Raw genomic sequence first — 19,943 nt, 5'->3', positions numbered from 1 at the left:
GGGTGTGCCTCAAGACGGTTTCCCCATGGCACTCCATAACATTTAAGGGCTGATCTTAAGCGCAGATACAAGAAGAAGGATGTCCTGGGGACCTCAAAACTAGCTCTTAGGTCTTCAAAACTCAATATACCTTTCTCATTGAATAGCTGGTTTACAGTATAAATGCCTCTGTCATTCCACTGCTTACAAGCAAAGGGTTTGTTACCAGACACTAAGTGTGTATTGTGCCAAATTGGGGTGTTCAAATGCCACTTGTTGGTGTAGTGTAGTTGCTCCTCCACCTGTTTGTTGGTATGTTGGTCAATGTGTTGGTGATAATAGGGCCATAGGCTAACATACACTTTTTGGACAGACACTTGCAAAGGCAAGGTCCTGCAGTCTTAGACTTCCAGTGAGGTTTTGCTCTATTTCTCTCCATGGGACTGTAGATGAGGGGGTCCATCCACACTCTGAGGGCCCGTAGCTGAAAGGCTCTGTGATACACTTTCTGTATTTCTCTCGTGTTTGAGGTACGTTGCAGGGTAGAGTATTTTAGCCTAGATTGTTTATTATTCCAAATATATTGCCAATTTAAGGTATCAAGTTTCTTCCAGAAATTTATCGGTGGGGGTAAGGGGATCATTGTACTTAAGAAATTCACACGAGGAACTATGATCATTTTAACAACAGCAATCCTGGACCATAGCGATGCCGGCAGTGCAGACCAATTGGTCAGATCCCTTTGAACACTACTTAATATAGTTTCCTAGTTGTCCTGGACAACTCGCTGTAGGGATGCGTGTATGGTGATGCCCAAATATGTAATTTTGCTTTGGGTTGGTATTGTAACACTAATGGCTGATGCCACATGCCTATTGTTCAATAAAAGAAGATTAGATTTATTCCAGTTAATTTTATAGCCGGAGATTGAGCCAAATTTGTTGAAGAGCTTAAGAATTTTTGGAATAGAGTCCTCAAGATCAGCAATGTACAACAAAATATCGTCTGCAAATAATGATATTGAGCTGCTACTGGATTTAATCTGGACCTTACAGATTTTATTTTGCCTTATGGCTTGGGCTAACGGTTCAAGAGAGATTGCAAATAGCATGGGGGAGAGCGGACATCCCTGTCGCGAGCCCCGCTTAATGGGAAATGGCTGAGAGTGCAATCCATTGGTTGAGACTATGGCCGTGGGTTTCGCATATAAAGTACACACCATGTCAATGAATTTGGCCCCCAAACCAAGCCTCTGCATTACTTGCCACAAGTAGTTCCACTCTAGGCGGTCGAAAGCCTTTTCCGCGTCCACTGATAAAACTGCTGCCGTTGTTAGAAGGTTTTTGGCTTCTTCTATTACATGAAATAGTCTGCGTACATTGTCTGCAGCATGATGCTTGGGAATAAAACCTGATTGGTTGGGGTGGACTAGCTTCTCGATAAAACACTCTAAGCGGAGAGCCAGGACTTTGGAATAAAGCTTAATATCAGTCCCGATTGAGCAATCCGTAGGATCTTTGCCCTTCTTTGGCATAACGGAAATCAGCGCAGTGTTGGTTTGTTGGTGGAAAGTACCCTTCTCTATGGCTGAAGTTAAAGCTTGTAAAATGGTAGGTCCTAATATGTCAAAATACTGTAGAAGAAGTTCTGATGGAATTCCATCCAACCCTGGCGTTTTCCCTTTTTTTTTTAAATTGTTTTTAATGCTGATTTAAGTTCCCCCAACGTTATAGGTTGACCCAGTTCTTCTGCCTCCTCTGGGTCAAGAAGAGGCAGGTTTAGTTCTTTTAGGAACTTCTGGCGCTGTGTCAGATCTGGGTTGCAGGAGGACTCATACAACTTTGAGTAGAAGGATAGAAAAGTGGTGCTTCTTAGGATTTGTTGAGATACCTCGGTCTGTGCGGACGCTGTTGATAGTAGCTCTGGATTCGCTTTGTTGTAATTTCAGAGCAAGCAATTTGCTTGATTTACAACGTTAAAATAGTAATTTTGCCCCACTCTGTGCATTATGAACTCAGCTCTCCTTAGCAGATCATTCAGCTCTGTTCGACTTGTGACTAGAAGAGTATGTGTAGATTTAGAAAAACAAGTCTTAAGAGATTGCTCTAACGATTTACAGCGTTCTTCCAACTCCGCTATCCTTGCCTCTCTTTTCCTCTTCAAATTGACCGCGAAGGAGGATGTAAAATCTTTAATAAATCCTTTAGTTGCCTGCCAGGTATATGCAGAAACTGAGTCGGTATTAATTGATATAAATCTGGAGAAGGGAATTATTAAATTGCCACCTTCTAGATCTTTCTCCTAACATATCACAAAGGAATGTAGTTATTAACGCATTGTAATCAGACAAAATTGCTGGTTCTATTGCTATCGTGTGGAACATTGCCTTAAGCTCACTGGAACACAACATATAATCAATGTGGGAGTGGGTGAGGTGACATGTGGAAAAGGTGTAATCCTGCTAGTAGGATTGTGCATCCTCCATATATCTGTAAGATGGTGGGATTCCACAACTGCTTTAAACATGTCCAATATGTTTTTGGGCTTTTGTGTGATTGACCTCTGATCTATCCTGATTTAAATCTAGTACTGTATTCATGTCTCCCCCTATAATTAGTGAATATTCATTGAGAGAGAGAGAGAGAGAGAGAGAGAGAGAGACAGAGAGAGCAATTCGTTGGTTAGGTGTGAGGAAAAAAAACAACTTTCATTATATGTAGACGGTGCATATACCGAAACAAAGGCTATTTTCCTACTCCTTATCGTGGTACATATCCTGCCTGATAAGTCTTTACTGCTTTTGTCTATGGTGAGTGTGCATTTCCACGACAGCAACACAATGGAGCCCTTGGTTTTGGTGTCGTCACTAGATGAGGCAGCAACCTTGAAGTATTTATTTTGTAGACGATTTTACATCTTTTACGTAAATGTGACTCTTGCATAAACGCCACGTCTATGTTCTTCCTTCTTAAACAGTCCAGGAATTTAGCTTGTTTGATCGGTCTGTTTAGCCCCCTGATGTTGACTGAAAGGGTTGAAAGCTCAGCCATCTTCAAAATTTACATGTATACATGTCTCAAGTACCCTACTGGATTTCGCTGACAAATCTGTAGCAAAAGGGTGAACTGTTAGCTCTGAGCAAGGTGTGACAAAAACAAAAAAATAAAATAAATCCCCTAACCCTCCGAGACCGCAGACCCCCTCCCCTATCTGTAAGATGCATGACCACATCAAACGCAGTTTGCGCAAAACTCCAGCTCAAAACTGCATCTAATAGGCTATGTGAAAAACAATTTCTGGAATAAGCTATGTGAAAAACATACCAATCTAGTTGGACTATGAGCTGAACAGACCGCATCCCTCATGTTCTTTCAGTCTAGCCAAATGTTAACAAATAGACCGTAAACTGACCAGCCAGCATCCATCATGTATTCTCAATCTGTTTAAGTGTCCTTTGTTTGTTTTGTTTTTGTTGCACAAAACAGACTGTAGACTGAGTAGCCAGCATTCATCATTTCTTACAGTATGGTTAAATGTTCCTTCGAAGGTTGGTTCTAAAACCTACACACAGCATCCTCCAGTCAAACTCTGTTCAGTAGCCCAGACGCTGCTAGTTCACAGGTGCTGAGTCCTCCAGTCTCGGCCCGGCACCGAACGCAAAGTCCCACCGGCGCCCTCCGGTTCCTCTGTCGGCAACAGTCCGCGGTGCGGGGCGGCCTGTGCATCTGTTACGCTGGCCTGTGCATGTGTCGCGCCGTCCTCCACTTCAAGTCAGAAAATGCCCGGCTCCGCGGCTGCAATGAAGGCAAACTCTCTCCCTCCGTGGATCTCTCCCAGGGTGGCCGGGCGGACAAACAAGTCCGAGTTTTGTTCAGTGTGTAGCTTGTGTTGTGTCCCTTCAAGCACCCGAAGCCGCTGGATCGTGAATGTAATGCAGTCAGATTGCTCTGGCTCACATACCATAATTTCCTGCATCTCAGGTTCTGCCCCGATGTGTTGCTGCGAGGCATTCATTTCTGTTAACACTCCCTTCACAATAGCCTTTGATTTTTGACCGTGATCATTTTTTCAGGGAATCCGCTACACAATCTATATTGAAAAGCATTTATTAAAAGATTACATGAATAGTTGAAAGATACAGTAGATAAGTGCAAATATTGCATCTGAGCCCAAAATAGACCAAGTGTGAAAACATAAATAAAGCTGCAGAAATAGTGTCAGTTCATCCCAAAACTCCATTTTGCATGTTGAGAAACTCCTGAAAAACAAATTAAAGTGGAATTACAGGTCTGTTATGTTTCTATAACAGATCAATTATCAAGGTGATAATGGTTAAATAGAAAAGAATGTACGAACGTACGAACATGAGTAAAAGCGTACTTGAGGAAGAGAACAAAGGTCCTGTAGAGTGTTGCCTGTTGATCAGGACTCAGAGGAACAGAAGCTGTCACCAAGAAAACAGATCAGACAGTTAGGAGCATACTGAGCATTGCAAACATGTATATCAATAACCTTCTAGCCAATCAGCATCAATTATTCTACCAAAACATTGTATAACAAAAAGGTCAGTTAGCCTAAAGACAGCCTTTAATTCTGGCCGTGAAATCTTTGTTGCATTTCATATCCAGCCCTCTCTCTGCTCACATTTCCTGTCTATATCTCTACTGTCACTATTAAAGAACGGCAACTGGCCGCCATCTGAGTCCTGGTTCTGGTGCAGGTTGTATTTCTGATATTTTGTAACAATGAAGACATTTATCATATACACTTTGGGACCACATTGAACTTTACTGAAATGTACCATGTCTCAAGTAACAGAGATAAATGACAGCATTATTTGCATTTCTTTAAATAAAAGCGATGAACTATGATGTTACCTCCCACAGAGCAGGCACAGCCACTACTGCCTCTAGCACCTTCTGGTCTTTTACAAAGACTGGAGAAAAACTTCATAGACATAATGTATGAGTGAGATACTGCATTCAATTATCTTTTTTTAATAGAATTTGAGACTAATTGCGTGATTAGAAAGATTTTATCTGGTGCCTCACCAAGTTGAAGCCCAGCAGCTTCTGAAGCAGACTGTTCCACAGCTGAGGGTCGTACACCTGATACTCCAAGTACAGGTCAGCCACCAACCGCACCGCCTGAAAGGACAAAAGGTGCTTTAGTTTCAGTGGAACTATAGTGAAGTAACTAGCTAGAATAGTTTCAATGTTTTCGGTTAAAACAGTACCTGCGGCTCATGACTGTGGTTCTTCCACAACCCTTTAACCAAGCCCTCTTTGGGACTACTGAGGAAAGACTGCACCGTGTAAGGGATGTTTAATGCCTCCAGTTGAGAGACAAAGATGTAGCACTTCAGAAAATATCTGTATGGGAATATAAAATACAGAATCTTTAACACATCTTACACACCCCTTAAATTAACTTGGCAATTAATTAATCCATGAGTACTATTAAACGCGTTTCCTATTACTGAATTCTTTTCCTGGGATCTGCAACTTATCCTCCAGAGACAAAGCAGCGCTCGAGTCCGATAGCAGAAGGTCAGACGAGGCCCAGAAGTACTGAGCGGCTACAGGAGGAAATCCAAAAAATAGACATCAGTCACTCAACACTTTGTCCAGTTTTGACTCACTGCAATGTATTACTCACCCAGGTTTCAGCAGATATGATAGGATTTAGGAGACAGACAGCATCATCCATGGGTGAAGACTGCAGCATGTACACCACCCTGAGAGCATCAAATAAACACAATAAACAGAGAAGCTGACACATATTGGTGTTCCAACTCTTTGCCCAATCATTGTGGATGTCAAATAATACAGGGAAAGAAAAATGAGTAACAGACAAGCAACTGACATTTTTATACTGTAGGCCTACATTAAAGAGTACTAGAAATAGATACAAACTTATTTCCATGTAATTGTCAACAGAATTTCTTCAGTGATCACTCACCATTAAGTGATTTAAGCAAATATTTTAAAGTGGTAAAGAAAACAGTTCTATTTATTTTCTATTGAATTTTCATAAAAAACAAACAAACAACATAATTAAAGGCTACTCAGAAGGAAAATGTGGCAAAAAAGTAACAGCAATGTCTCTACCGCATTAAGTCTGGGTCCTCCTCGATGTTGCTGATACATTCATGATTACCAATATCCTTTATCAAAGAAAAATATGTTTTGTCAAATTTCTACACAATGGACTATAATTTGATAAAACACAATGTAAGTAGATGAACAGAAACTGTGATTAGCGAATAAAAGCTCAGAGAGACATACCTTGGTGATTACAGGGCCTGTTTTGCAGATCCATTTTTCCAACATCATGTTACAGAAATATTTTGGGGGGCTTTTTCCGCCTTTAAATTTTTGACAGGACAGCTAGGGGAGAAAGGGGAGAGAGGTGGATTTCCATGCAGGAAATCGTAACAGGTCGGACTCGAACCTGGACCTCTGCGTCGAGGCATAAACCTCTCTGTCAAGGATAGATGAGGCTTGGACCCAAATGCAGAGTTTAAAGTTTATTAATGAAGAGAAAATCCCAAAATGAAGAGGATAGCAGGGCAAACAAAACGTACAAAGAAGAAGTCCCAAAAGCACGCAGGCCAGGAAGCGAGGAAGCCAGGAATGAGCAGGCACACACAGTACACCACTTGAAAAACACAAAAAAACTCAGAGCAATACCTGACACCTCAGAACAACAACACATGCAGCACACGGAACGAAACGTAACAATCCCACAAGACACAAAGGAAACACAGAGACTAAATACACAGGGTAATGAGGAAACAAAGGACAGTTTACACTAGGGCTGGGGAACAAGTGAAACACATCAGACAATCACAAGGGCGGGAAAACCAAGACAGGAAGTAAAACCAGACTAGGGAGAAAAGACAGACTTCAAAATAAAACAGAAAATGGGAAAACCAACAGAAAACATGAAACCAACTAAACAAAGAAACTTGACACAGGGACTAGATGTGACACTCTCAGTATATGTGCGCCTGCTCTACCCACTGATCCAACCCGGCCACATGTTACGGATTTTCAGGAGATCCACCTTGTTGATGGTGGCTATTTCCTGAACCACTGCATGACTATCTATTAATCATTGCTAAACACCACACAACAGGAAACAGACACTGCTATCTTGTTAAGCTTCCTTCCTCATTATTTCTAAAGCATTCTCAAACTAAGGTAATAGATTCTAGACTCTTCTTATTTGTGTTCATTGCAATGGTTACATTACCATAAATGAAATTGTACAACAGTTCACTTGATACATGTTGAAAAAAACTGTATACATCATACTTTAAATAAACACCATATCAGTCTCACCACCCCCAGAGCATTCTGCTAATCTCCGAATCTACAAAACCATCACACTTCACACCAACCCCACCCAAAGGGCAAGAAATATTAATTTTAAACTCCATATACACTACATGAATGTGTATCTTTGCCAACATTCACACCTGCACACAAACATCCAAATACAAACAGACATGCATGCATGTGTGCACCAACAGGGATCTTATACAAAGATTTCAAAATAATTATGTAACAGCTAAACGTAACAGTGAAAGGGCTAAAAGTCAGAACAGATCATGCTTTTCAGTTCCTAAATTTAAAGAGCCAAGAGTTTCTCAGTACTCAGTATAGAGTAGATTTGTAACTAATTATAGTTTTCGTACTCATCGCTGTAGCTTGTATGAGTGTTGGTTGGCCTTCTTTGCCCACTTGCAGGTTGGAGCATTGGTATATTTTTCTTTTTAAGGCCATTCTGTGTAAACTGCCTCCTTACTTATGTTCTCTCCTGACTCCTAAAGTCACTACCAGGACATGTAATCTTCGCTCAAACGGGCAAATCATGTATGACATTCCCCGAACTGTATTCGGTGAAAGTGCCTTTAAAGTTTTTGCACCCTCATCCTGGTATAAATTGCAGAATCATCTTAAATTAGACTACCTACCAACTATGACACAGTTTAAAATTAGGAGAAATTACTATTTGAGTACTAAATTCACATGTGCTGTTACTGGGCGCTGCTGGTGATTATGTTGAGATGATGTTAAATCGCCAACTGTCTTTTTCTGTTTTTTTTTTTTAACTGTATATTTTAAATATGGAACTATTATACTGCTGTCTTGGCCAGGACTCCCTTGAAAAAGAGATTCTGAATCTCAATGGGATCATTTCCTGGTAAAATAAAGGTTAATAAATAAAATTAAAAAACAATTCTCAGGGACATTTAATAATGGTTATAATTGAAACAAGAACAGTTAAACATGCAGTAAGTGGATTTCAATTGAAGATAAAGGACTCATCAGTTATTGTAATACAAGCCTCAAGGTCAAAATAGTTAAAGGGTTTCCATATGCAAGGTATTGTAAACTGATAATGTTCAATAATGCTGGCCCCTCTGATGCAAATAGTCAACCCTTCTTTAAAATCACTTAACATTTAATGAAAAGCAGAACCACCGGGCTTCCTAGAAATGCTAAAACACACTTCACAATTTTTTTCGTATAGAGGTTTCCCTTTAAAGAATGCAGACTGTCCTCAATGTGTTATTCCTCTGATCTGTAGCCAGCAAGGCAACAGAAAACTCAACATGAAATGCAGTTTCAATGGAACTCTGCTGATCAGTGTGCTCCCTCCACTGTTGGTGACAGAATTTGTTTTGGGAGTCCTTGGAAATGGTTTGGCTCTCTGGATCTTCTGCTTCCACCTGAAGCCCTGGAAGAGCAGCACGGTGTTACTTTTTAACCTGGCAATGGCTGACTTTCTGCTCATCATGGCTTTGCCTTTCCGTGCCAGCTACTACATCTCTGAGATCGAGTGGAAGTTTGGAGGCGCTCTCTGCAACACCTGCCTCTTCATGTTGGCAATGAACCGCAGTGGAAGTACCCTCTTCTTGATGGCTATCGCTGTGGATAGGTACATGCGTGTGGTGCATCCCCATCATCCCATCAACTCTCTGAGTATCTCCAAAGCCATGTGTGGAGCACTTGCACTATGGTTGCTCACCATCTCAATGTCAGCTCATGTCTTCACTCTGCAACACAACAACACAACCTACTGTGAGAGCTTCATGATTGAGACTGAAGCCAACAGTAATCTGAGCTGGCATAAGTTTGCATTCGTCTTTTCCTTCTATATGCCTCTGCTTGTGATTCTCTACTGCACATTCCAAATTATTGGCCACCTGAGAAGGAGACAGTTGGCCCAGCATGCAAAGATTAAGAAGGCTCTGTGCTTCATCACAGTAGTGGCGGTGCTCTTCATCATTTGCTTCCTCCCTAGCAACATCACACAGCTGCTGATTTGGATCAAGTTCCAACAAGTAGCCAGCCACTCTGTCTGCCATGCACTGGAAGACCTGACCACCACGTTTTACATCACCATTAGCCTGACCTATCTCAACAGCGTGCTGGACCCTGTGGTTTACTACTTCTCCAGCCCTATCTTCAAGAACATCTGCAGGAAAGCTCTTCATCTGTCCCAAGCAGACACTGCTGAAAGTGCAGAGAAGAAAACTCGAGAAACAGGCTCCCAGTCGCTCAGCCAGCTGTGATCTCAAAATCTAGGAAATCATTGAGATAGATGCAGCTTGATTTAAAGTGACACGTTTCTTTCAAAGTTGTCATGTAAGTGCAAACGATTGTTATATTTTTTTGCCACATATATGCTCATTGTAAAGTCATGAAATAATTTATGTAGCCTACTTAATATTTAGTATGACTTATACAGACACCAGCTGGAATCAGAGAATTTGAACTTTTTCATAAAAAATGACTTAAAATGTTTTTTTATTATCAAAATAGTTGACGATTAATTTAATAGTTGACAACTAATCGATTAATCTTTGTAGCTCTAAATACAAGAATACAAGTTATAGTGCAGTGTAAGAAATGAGCAATTACTTAAAAAAGGCAGCATAAAAAAGAAATGATCAGAATCAGTCTTATTAATGAGATATATTTTTTCCAACTTTTTTTAATTTAAATTTTAACAATAAATGACATACAACATAGGCCAAAGTGAACAAAGCATAGTTAAAACAGCATGTCACTTCCCCTCCAGTCCCCTACCCACCCGAAAACCAACCCAGTTCAGGTCCAAAACAGACGGGGACAAACAACACAGACCCATGCACACTGACAGACACACACAAGTAAGGACACACAACATCCTATTAATGAGATACATAAAGGTAAAATTTAAAAAAAGAAGTGTTTTTTAACCATGTTTCCCTGGATTACTTCATTTGACTTCCACCTACCATGAAGTGCACACACTTATACATACACACAATACATAGAAGTCACTATAAGAATTGATAACCAAAATAAATCAAGGATTCATATTTAAATAGTTGCATTCTGCGATAACAGTAATGCGATTTGTCACAATAACGCAATATAACACAAGCATATTTAATTCAAATGTGAAGTAGTCTGGTCAAACGGCCTTCTATCTTACACATCCAATACAAAACAAAACATGAGTTGGTGAGAATATACTGTATGTTATGGAATTTCGATGTTTGCTTATGTTCTGCTAATTACTCATGTGGAAGTCATATTACCTGCACATCTTTTTTTTAATCTTTCATTTCTATTTGCACTTTGCAATCTGTTCTACTTCGACTACTTATCATTACAGTTTTTGTTGTTGTTCTTGATCTGTCTGTATCTTGTTATTGTCGCCCCCCCCTTTACACTTAACTTGTAAATATTTAGAATATTTTAAGTATTTTGTCTTTATCTTATTATTTTTAAAACCCTTGTTTTTGTTTTGTTCATTTTCTGTACTTGTATAAGGTCTGAGAGAAATCCTCTATGTCCTGTACATATGCCAGAATTGACAATAAAGTTGGCTTTGGCTTATGTGGCCTTATTAAAACTAGTTTTCTTCTTATAGGAGGTAGAGGACTTAGGCAACATATTTAATGAAAAACAAGTCATTCTTACTAACGTAATTCACATAAATGAGTAAACAGCACGACACACAGCTCATTTAAGACTAACTTAAGCTGCTGCAGATGTGTGCATCTGGTGAGCTCTTTGAAACAGCCAATGATTTTCAGTACAGATAGTGTGGTTCATACCACATTTATAAATACAAATATAATAAACCACAAACACCTCCTCCCTTACGTTTAGATGATTCTCCAAAAAGTATGCAGACAGCCATTTAAGGGTTGTTATCTTGACCAAAAGTAAACTCAATTACCTTACAGGCACATAATAATCTCAAATAAATAACTACATATAGAAACACTTGAATCACATCTCTAATACACATTTACAGTAAGCAATACTACTAATAGATTAAACTACCACCAACTATCTAAATAACTATTGGCAGGTTTTAAAAACATGTCTCTATAGAATATGTTTTGCATACACATTACTTTCCCATGCATGCTCTTCATATTATGGTAAACACAAAGGGAAGTTGGGTATGATGCAGTAATACAGAAGAAATATGTTGCAATAACTATGCAGAAGTTGCCACTGCCAGGTAATGAAAGTTATTTCTCTACTACTACTATTTCTAATACATTTCAGGGGTTACAATCATAGACTGTAAATATTATATCCATATTTACAGTCTATGATTACAATGCAGACCAAACATATTTCTTTTGTGTGGAATTTGTGGAAGACATGCACAGTAAAACCCAATTTGTAATTTCAACCCATACATGGACACTAATTTCAAAAACACGTCATTTTGGTCTTCGATTTGTGAAATGTGCCATTTCAACCCAACACTGAAGACAAATTTAAGAGACTATTACTGTACATTATAATCACACAGCAATCTCCGTTTTTAAAAGTCAAGTGAATTTGAAAGAGAAGTAAGCTCACACTGGCTGAGATGCAGCTCTGACTTCATTGTATAAACTACTCTACCGCTGAATCAAACAGGAAGCATCTTTTTAATGTACAGTGCTTGTGGTTCATTCACATCAGCCCCCTGAGCCCTTTTGTATCTGTGTGCTCTCACTGATCGTCATCTACCAAATATAAGCTTGACTAAGTGTGAGTTTTACCCACAGTTTCAGTTGTCTACAGATGTCAAAAAAGTGGTAACTAAATAGGACTCACAAGATTTGTTTTTTTTTTTACAATAAAGAATATAGTAAACCTAAATTAACAAAATGGGGGTTAAATACATAAAGGAGTGCAGCCTACAGAACATTTACATACTTTGAGTTATTTGTGTATGCACCAAAACAGAAAAACTGCCCAAGACTCTGAAATACAGTCAAATAGGCAATAGCAATCTAACTGCTTTTTTCTAGTATAAGTTTGACATTTAAGTTATTTTAAGTCACAGACATAAATTCATTTCATTTTAAGACTTAAAGTGATAGTGAAGTTTTTTCTACTGCATGTTAGCCAACAGTTATAACAACATACACCAAATAATAACAAGCCATGAGGTGATAAAATAAAAAAGATGAATAGCCTTTGATTTTTGACTGTGATCATTTATTTCAGGGAATCCGCTACACAATCTATATTGAAAAGCATTTATTAAAAGATTACATTAATAGTTGAAAGATATATTGCATCTGAGCCCAAAATAGACCAAGGGAAAGACCAAGAAAACATAAATAAAGCTGCAGAAATAGTGTCAGTTCATCCCGAAACTCCATTTTGCATGTTGAGAAACTCCTGAAAAACAAATTAAAGTGGATTTACAGGTCTGTTATGTTTGTATAACAGATCAATTATCAAGGTGATAATGGTTAAATAGAAAATAAAGACACAATCTGAACCAATATGATGAATACAACTACTTAAATGAAAATAACAAAAATAATATTTCTCCACTGTAGCCCAGACTAAACTGGGTCCAGGATATCAGTTTCAGGTACCTTAAGGCAGCTCGGTGAAGGTGAGCCGTTTGTCAGCGTGTTCCCTCTTTGCAGCTCTCTGTGTTTCATGTACTCACGAGCGAGTGAGTCAGCATCGCCCTGACTGAAGAGCAGAATAGAAGAATCTGACGTGAAAAACTCAAATCTTACATTCGACAAGGTCAAACATATACAGTGTGTTTTTTGTTTTGCACTTTATCTGTAAGATTCTTGGACACCAGGTGGCGGTCAGCAGTTAAAGTAGACTGGAACAGCTGAACAACTTCAAGAAAAACCAAAAAGATTAAATGTCAAGACCTGTATAACCCAAAAACTGAATCCATAACGTCAAACGTCCAAATTCCAGACCGTGTTCATTAAGCCACATGCAACCTCAGTGCATGTAATGTAGACTACACAGACTCTGATGGGGCGGTGGAGGGACCTGTACATCTCAGAGATTGTGCCTTTAAATGTTGGATGAATCCAGAGCATCACTCCCTCTTGAATGGGTGAATAGACTGGCTTTAAAAATGCTGACCATAAATAGTATTATAACTTTAAACAGATGTTTTTTTTGTATTGCCGTTTGTTGTTTGTACATAAACTCTGTATGTATGGTTATGGACAGTAGATTGTTTATTAGTCTCATCCTGTTTGAAACCTGTTCTTTCTCTTTATATCCCTGTACACATGGTTATAACATTAATCAAATTTCTGATCTCAATGACTATCTGTCATCCCTGTTAAATAAACAAATAAATAAAATAAATATGCAGGTTTTCAGTTCCTTAAGATCTCCTGGAGTCACCATTTAAAGTGATGAGTTATCTCAACAGTTGAGGACAAATTCCTTTCTGTCAGAGTTAAGGCAGCCTGGAGGCAGGCAGTCTGGATTTGGCTTCTCCATCTTACCAGCAGTAATGCAAAACAAGAATGACAAGAGATATTTGATGTATATTTCACTTTGACCAGTGTCCAGCCCACTACTACCGACACATAGATTCCTGTATGATTTTATCATTTATCAGCATATTGGTTTTGTTTTGCTTCACTTAGACCAGAAACGTTTATGTTGCTTTCCTGTGATATTTTGGCGAACAAAAAAAACCTTACCAGTTCTGGCTGATCAGGTAGTCCACCAAGTCTTTCACCTGGTTAGGTTGGCCACGCGACACAATGAGCTGCTCCAGATGCTTGAAGTGTTTGGTCTTCAACAGTTTCTGGTGCTGTCCATTTTGGCTGATGAAAGTTAATACAGTCTCCCTGATCTGAGGAATCATGGAGGCAATAATGTCATGTCATAATGTAATGCAATACAATATAATCAAAACAAAAAGAAATAGCAATAACAATTGCAATAATGCAAATATTGTTTCAATGCATCAGACCTCCCTTTGACATTTTTGTTGTTTTTTAAACAACACCAAACACCTTTAACATTTTCACACCATCACACCTATCCAGCAAAGTTTTCTGTTTAACAGCTTTATGCTGGGGCCGATAGCCAGAATGTGTATATGAATGTGTTAAAACATTTGAAATAGCTGAAATACTGAGACAGTCAAAATAAAAACACTAAAATAGCAGTTTAAGTGCACTGAATGAAGTTGAAGTGTCAATTCAAGTTTAAGTGCGTGAAGTGTCAGTTTAAAGTAGTAGAAATGTCACTTCTCGTGTAAAGCTTGATTTATGATTCTGCATTTAATCTATGCCGTAGGTATCCGTAGATATGGACCCTATGCCATAGCCTGACAGTCACTTCCCCAGAAATCTAACTGCACGTCGCAACGACACACACCGCAACAACTGTGATTGGTCCGCTTGGCCATGGCTTGGTAACAGTGCATTTCCCCCTACTCGTTTCTAGTTTCTCCTTCTCCGTGAACAACATGAAATCAAGGAGAGGGTTAACTTTTCCTGCTACAGCTTTCCGACCATGGTCAGAAAGCACAGTGGAGATGCTTTGTTTCTCTGTCTCCGCCGCTGGAGTCGGTACTAGCTCCAAAGCTAATCCCCATCACTCTCTCAATCGCTCTACCATACACACCGGCTCTGCTATTCTCTTAAAGAGATGCACTAGAACGATGCAGACTCACCAGCGTAGTAAGTAGCAAGTATAAATCCTCACAATGGCGTAGGCCACTTACGTAGGCCACTTACGTAGGCTACAGCGTAGGCTCTGCGGAAGGCTCTGCCTACGTACAACCATAGATCAGCCTTAAGTGGTACAAATAGTAGAAAGTTACATCTAACCTGTGAGGGAACTCCAGCTAATTCCCCAGTGTTCATGAGCTCTTCTACCTGCTCAAGGACAGCGACTGGGTTACACACAGACAGAAAGCCCTGGAAACAGCAAAAACAGTGATGGTCATGACAATGGGATTGTAATTAGGGTTCCTTTGGTAACACTTTACTTGAAGGTATCTACACAAGAGTGACATGACACTGTCATGAACACAACACTGTCATGACACATGAACCCTAACTCTAACCCTAACCATAACTTGTCATGACAAAAACCGAATGACACTTGCGTTATGTCATAAACGTTTATGACTTGTTTATAATGTTTATGACACGTTCATGACAGTGTCATGCCACTCTTATGTAGATACCTTCAAGTAAAGTGTAACGGTTCCTTCTCACATGTTGTCTTGACATGGATGTACTCACCTGGATCTGCTGGGCCTTTTTATTGGCACAGGGGATGAGAAGGAGAGTTCCCAGGGCAAAGGATGGCAGATTGAATTGTGCAAAGCGATTAGCAATTCCTATCAGGTCCAGATTCAACAGGAAAGGGCACCTTGGAAAGAAAGATGAGCGGCAGGACAGTTGGAATAAAAATGAAGAGAATATGACACATTATTCAGGTCATCACTGCTTTTTTCATAAAGAAATTCCAACATTCAGTAAATCAAACCTGGGTGCATGAAACAGATTATGGTTTCAACATCAATCCCCTTTTTGTGAGCGAGGTGCTTAAAAATAAGCACTATTTTAAGACCCTTGCAATGACTTTGAACATAAAGTGTAAGGATTTCTGAACACTGTTGGACAGCCAGACTGCTTTGAAACCACATTATAAAGTTTTCAGTTCAGTGCCATGCAGTGTACCCAAACCCCCCCCAACCCAAAACAGTTTCATCTATCATGCATGTTTTAAATGTTCATATTCTAGTACTAGCAGTCCATGAAAGTTCTACATAGTCCTAGCAAACAGAACAGTTGGCTGTAAATGGTTGAACATGAGTAAAAGCGTACTTGAGGAGGAGAACAAAGGTCCTGTAGAGTGTTGCCTGTTGATCAGGACTCAGAGGAACAGAAGCTGTCACCAAGAAAACAGATCAGACAGTTAGGAGCATACTGAGCATTGCAAACATGTATATCAATAACCTTCTAGCCAATCAGCATCAATTATTCTACCAAAACATTGTATAACAAAAAGTCAGTCAGCCTAAAAACACATACATCTGTTCCGTTAATGGAAGTGAATTCACTATTATAAACTTAGTACCTGAGACAAAAGGTGCCAGTATCATACTCCTCCAGGTCCTGGAGAAACTGGAAATCTGGGGAGAAAATAAAGTGAATAAAATTAGCTTTGCAGCCCTTTCTCGATTATCACTTGTATTGTAGCAATGATAGTTGGAAGCATTTTTACTTTTGGCTCCACATCTATTGGTTAAGTCACATACTATTTAACTGCAACGTTCCTGGTTTAATTCTGGCCGTGAAATCTTTGTTGCATTTCATATCCAGCCCTTTCTCTGCTCACATTTCCTGTCTATATCTCTACTGTCACTATTAAAGAACGGCAACTGGCCGCCATCTGAGTCCTGGTTCTGGTGCAGGTTGTATTTCTGATATTTTGTAACAATTAAGACATTTATCATATACACTTTGGGGCCACATTGAACTTTACTGAAATGTACCATGTCTCAAGTAACAGAGATAAATAACAGCATTATTTGCATTTCTTTAAATAAAAGCGATGAACTATGACGTTACCTCCCACAGAGCAGGCACAGCCACTACTGCCTCTAGCACCTTCTGGAGGTGGCTGATCTGAGGGAGAAAAACATGCACACAGGTTGTAATGTCCCCCTCAACAATTTTACAAAGACTGGAGAAAAACTTCATAGACATAATGTATGAGTGAGATACTGCATTCAATTATCTTTTTTTAATAGAATTTGAGACTAATTGTGTGATTAGAAAGATTTTATCTGGTGCCTCACCAAGTTGAAGCCCAGCAGCTTCTGAAGCAGACTGTTCCACAGCTGAGGGTCGTACACCTGATACTCCAAGCACAGGTCAGCCACCAACCGCACCGCCTGAAAGGACAAAGGGTGCTTTAGTTTCAGTGGAACTATAGTGAAGTAACTAGCTAGAATAGTTTCAATGTTTTCGGTTAAAACAGTACCTGCGGCTCATGACTGTGGTTCTTCCACAACCCTTTAACCAAGCCCTCTTTGGGACTACTGAGGAAAGACTGCACCGTGTAAGGGATGTTTAATGCCTCCAGTTGAGAGACAAAGATGTAGCACTTCAGATAATATCTGTATGGGAATATAAATACAGAGTCTTTAACACATCTTACACACCCCTTAAATTAACTTGGCAATTAATGAATCCATGAGTACTATTAAACGCGTTTCCTATTACTGAATTTTGTTCCTGGGGATCTGCAACTTAGCCTCCAGAGTGGCCGAATCAGCGAGGCGGACGAGACAAAGCAGCGCTCGAGTCCGATGGCAGAAGGTCAGACGAGGCCCAGAAGTACTGAGCGGCTACAGGAGGAAATCCAAAAAATAGACTTCAGTCACTTTCTCTCGACACTTTGTCCAATTTTGACTCACTGCAATGTATTACTCACCCAGGTTTCAGCAGATAGGATAGGGTTTAGGAGACAGACAGCATCATCCATGGGTGAAGACTGCAGCATGTACACCACCCTGAGAGCATCAAATAAACGCAATAAACAGAGAAGCTGACACATATTGGTGTTCCAACTCTTTGCCCAATCATTGTGGATGTCAAATAATACAGGGAAAGAAAAATGAGTAACAGACAAGCAAATGACTCTCTACCTCATTAAGTCTGGGTCGTCCTCGATGTTGCTGATACATTCATGATTACCGATATCCTTTATCAAAGAAAAATATGTTTTGTCAAATTTCTACACAATGGACTATACTTTTATAAAACACAACGTAAGCAGATGAACAGAAACTGTGATTAGTGAATAAAAGCTCAGAGAGACATACCTTGGTGACAGCAGGGCCTGTTTTGCAGATCCATTTTTCCAACATCATGTTACGGATTTTCAGGAGATCCACCTTGTTGATGGTGGCTATTTCCTGAACCACTGCATGAATATCTGCTCAGAGGCAAATGATCCAATTAGAAGGAATCAACATTGTTGATGACTTTCTCCCAGTTACAACATATCAAACATTTTTAGCCTTCATTAAAAAGCAGGAAAGTGTAGTGTTAATAAGTAGAAAATAATTTATAGCTGATGAATAATTCAATGTCATAAAAGGCAGTGCAAAGTGATATAACACACTTTAATCATAAAGAAAATAAAGCTTCTAGAGGAACATTGCTTTACTTCAGCTTCTACAGCAGACTGCTGTGTCAAAGCGTGCTCACCAGGATAGGTTTGACCTCCCGAGTCTCTGTAGCGCTGCTCCACACCGCTGTGCTCATACAGAGCCACTATGAGCCTGGCTGGCAGCCCAGTCAGTTTCAGATGCTCTGGGCTGTTTAACTGGCTGGTTATCAAGGCGTTCTCGGTAGCCGAGCGCTGGAACTGCAGCTTCAGCTTGGACAGAAAGGTCTCCCCTCTGGCCCGTGCTGCCTCCTGCTCAGGATTATAGGGGAGTAGATTAAACCAACCAGTTTAGGAAAAACTAACCGGATGTGAGAGATTTGAAGTTTATACCATATAACAATCACAACCACTGACCTCAAGGTTTGGATCCTTCAGCCAGGCATCTCCAAGAGCCAAACAGAACTTAAGAGACTTTGTCTTCTCATAGCCTGTAGAGAACAGGAAACAATTCAGTCAGCACAGACACACAGAGACAGACACAGAGACAGACACAGAGACAGACACACACACACACCTGGTGGCAGCTCCTGGGTGATCTTGTGGGCTGTGGCAGCAGCCCACTCCGGGCTCTGGATGCAGTGGATGTATTCCATCATGGCCTTGGCCACCTTGAAAGTCTCCTTACTGTAGCCATGGCCCTGACCCTTTTTCCTCTGCTCTAAGAGTAAAGGCTTCATCTTCTTCTCAAACACATGGTTCGCTGCTGACATGTATAACTTATCAAGGCTCACCTGGAAAGAGACAGGAAGCTTTGAATAAACTGAATAGCAGTCTAACAGATAAATCTATATATTTTTTGTGATTATACAGAGTAAGGCTACATTGTAGATTAGTGTGCTTTACCTTCATCAGTTTGCTAATCAGAAGAAGTGTGGGAAAGGTCTCCTCACAGAGCTCAGGAGCTAAACACAGAAAAAACAGTTTTGAAGAAGAAGGCATACATTATTAATCCCAAAGGGGAAATTAATTTGTTTATACAAGTCTCTCTCTCTCTCTCACACACACACACACACACACACACACACACACACACTATACAAATGCATTAAATGGACATGTGCTTCTCAGCAGTTGGGGGTTCAAGGGGACCTCGGCAATGCACAGGAGGTGAACTGGCACTCTCCAGCTACCAGTCCACACACTCTGTACTTGGTCGGTACGGCAACCAGCGCAGATCTAATACAATCAGAGTAATTTGAGTTTGTCAGCAATAATACTGAAGCATTAAAACTCACAGATGATCTTCCAGTAATGTTTGGTCTGCAAAAGCAGATGGAAGGGCAATCTGCTGTTGGACAGAAAGTTTGGCAGCAGGCTGTTTTCTAGAAGATGAGTGTTCTCCACGTCTGATGGAGGAGAGACTCGCTTGTAGGACTTCAGGTGCTGAAGGAGGCCCATTGCCTGTGCATTAAAAGACACTGGTTGCTAGTCTGCACAATGCATTTTGAAGACAAGGAACTA

The 19,943-nt window shown here is 40.0% G+C and overlaps 2 protein-coding genes and 1 long non-coding RNA gene across 7 annotated transcripts in view; 2 read left to right on the top strand and 1 right to left on the bottom strand.

Moving 5' to 3' along the window:
- The first annotated feature begins 1,906 nt into the window (after positions 1–1,906).
- Positions 1,907–19,908, top strand: LOC118493297. The gene is made up of 3 exons (XR_004895287.1): positions 1,907–2,050; positions 11,447–11,450; positions 19,898–19,908. It is a non-coding gene; the product is annotated as an uncharacterized LOC118493297 (long non-coding RNA).
- The window catches only part of kntc1 (kinetochore associated 1), a 28,981-nt gene continuing 13,109 nt past the window's right edge, over positions 4,072–19,943 (bottom strand). For 2 of the 5 annotated variants that reach the window (XM_031309155.2, XM_031309157.2), the window contains exons 44-62: positions 19,718–19,883; positions 19,326–19,384; positions 18,997–19,213; positions 18,837–18,910; positions 18,521–18,731; positions 18,133–18,245; positions 17,956–18,011; positions 17,742–17,820; positions 17,531–17,655; positions 17,289–17,424; positions 17,104–17,199; positions 16,874–16,930; positions 16,380–16,434; positions 16,127–16,190; positions 15,539–15,668; positions 15,119–15,208; positions 13,979–14,133; positions 12,884–12,986; positions 12,196–12,680 (exon numbers count right to left, since the gene is read on the bottom strand). In XM_031309155.2, the coding sequence (XP_031165015.1) occupies positions 12,645–12,680; positions 12,884–12,986; positions 13,979–14,133; positions 15,119–15,208; positions 15,539–15,668; positions 16,127–16,190; positions 16,380–16,434; positions 16,874–16,930; positions 17,104–17,199; positions 17,289–17,424; positions 17,531–17,655; positions 17,742–17,820; positions 17,956–18,011; positions 18,133–18,245; positions 18,521–18,731; positions 18,837–18,910; positions 18,997–19,213; positions 19,326–19,384; positions 19,718–19,883 (2,022 nt within the window). In that variant the 3' untranslated portion in view covers positions 12,196–12,644. Of the gene's footprint in view, positions 4,238–12,195; positions 12,681–12,883; positions 12,987–13,978; positions 14,134–15,118; positions 15,209–15,538; positions 15,669–16,126; positions 16,191–16,379; positions 16,435–16,873; positions 16,931–17,103; positions 17,200–17,288; positions 17,425–17,530; positions 17,656–17,741; positions 17,821–17,955; positions 18,012–18,132; positions 18,246–18,520; positions 18,732–18,836; positions 18,911–18,996; positions 19,214–19,325; positions 19,385–19,717; positions 19,884–19,943 lie in introns of those variants that run through there. The other 3 variants (XM_031309156.2, XR_004106669.2, XR_004106670.2) reach the window with 3 other exon arrangements.
- LOC116056807 (hydroxycarboxylic acid receptor 2-like) lies at positions 8,333–10,911 on the top strand. The gene has a single exon (XM_031309159.2). It carries the CDS (start codon positions 8,486–8,488, stop codon positions 9,563–9,565), a length of 1,080 nt encoding a protein of 359 aa, XP_031165019.1. The 5' UTR covers positions 8,333–8,485; the 3' UTR covers positions 9,566–10,911.

This window comes from Sander lucioperca, chromosome 2 (genome assembly GCF_008315115.2).
Source record: "Sander lucioperca isolate FBNREF2018 chromosome 2, SLUC_FBN_1.2, whole genome shotgun sequence".
Taxonomy (NCBI): Eukaryota; Metazoa; Chordata; class Actinopteri; order Perciformes; family Percidae; genus Sander; species Sander lucioperca.
Note: the sequence above shows the minus strand (reverse complement) of the source record. Positions and strands in the feature narration are given on the sequence as shown.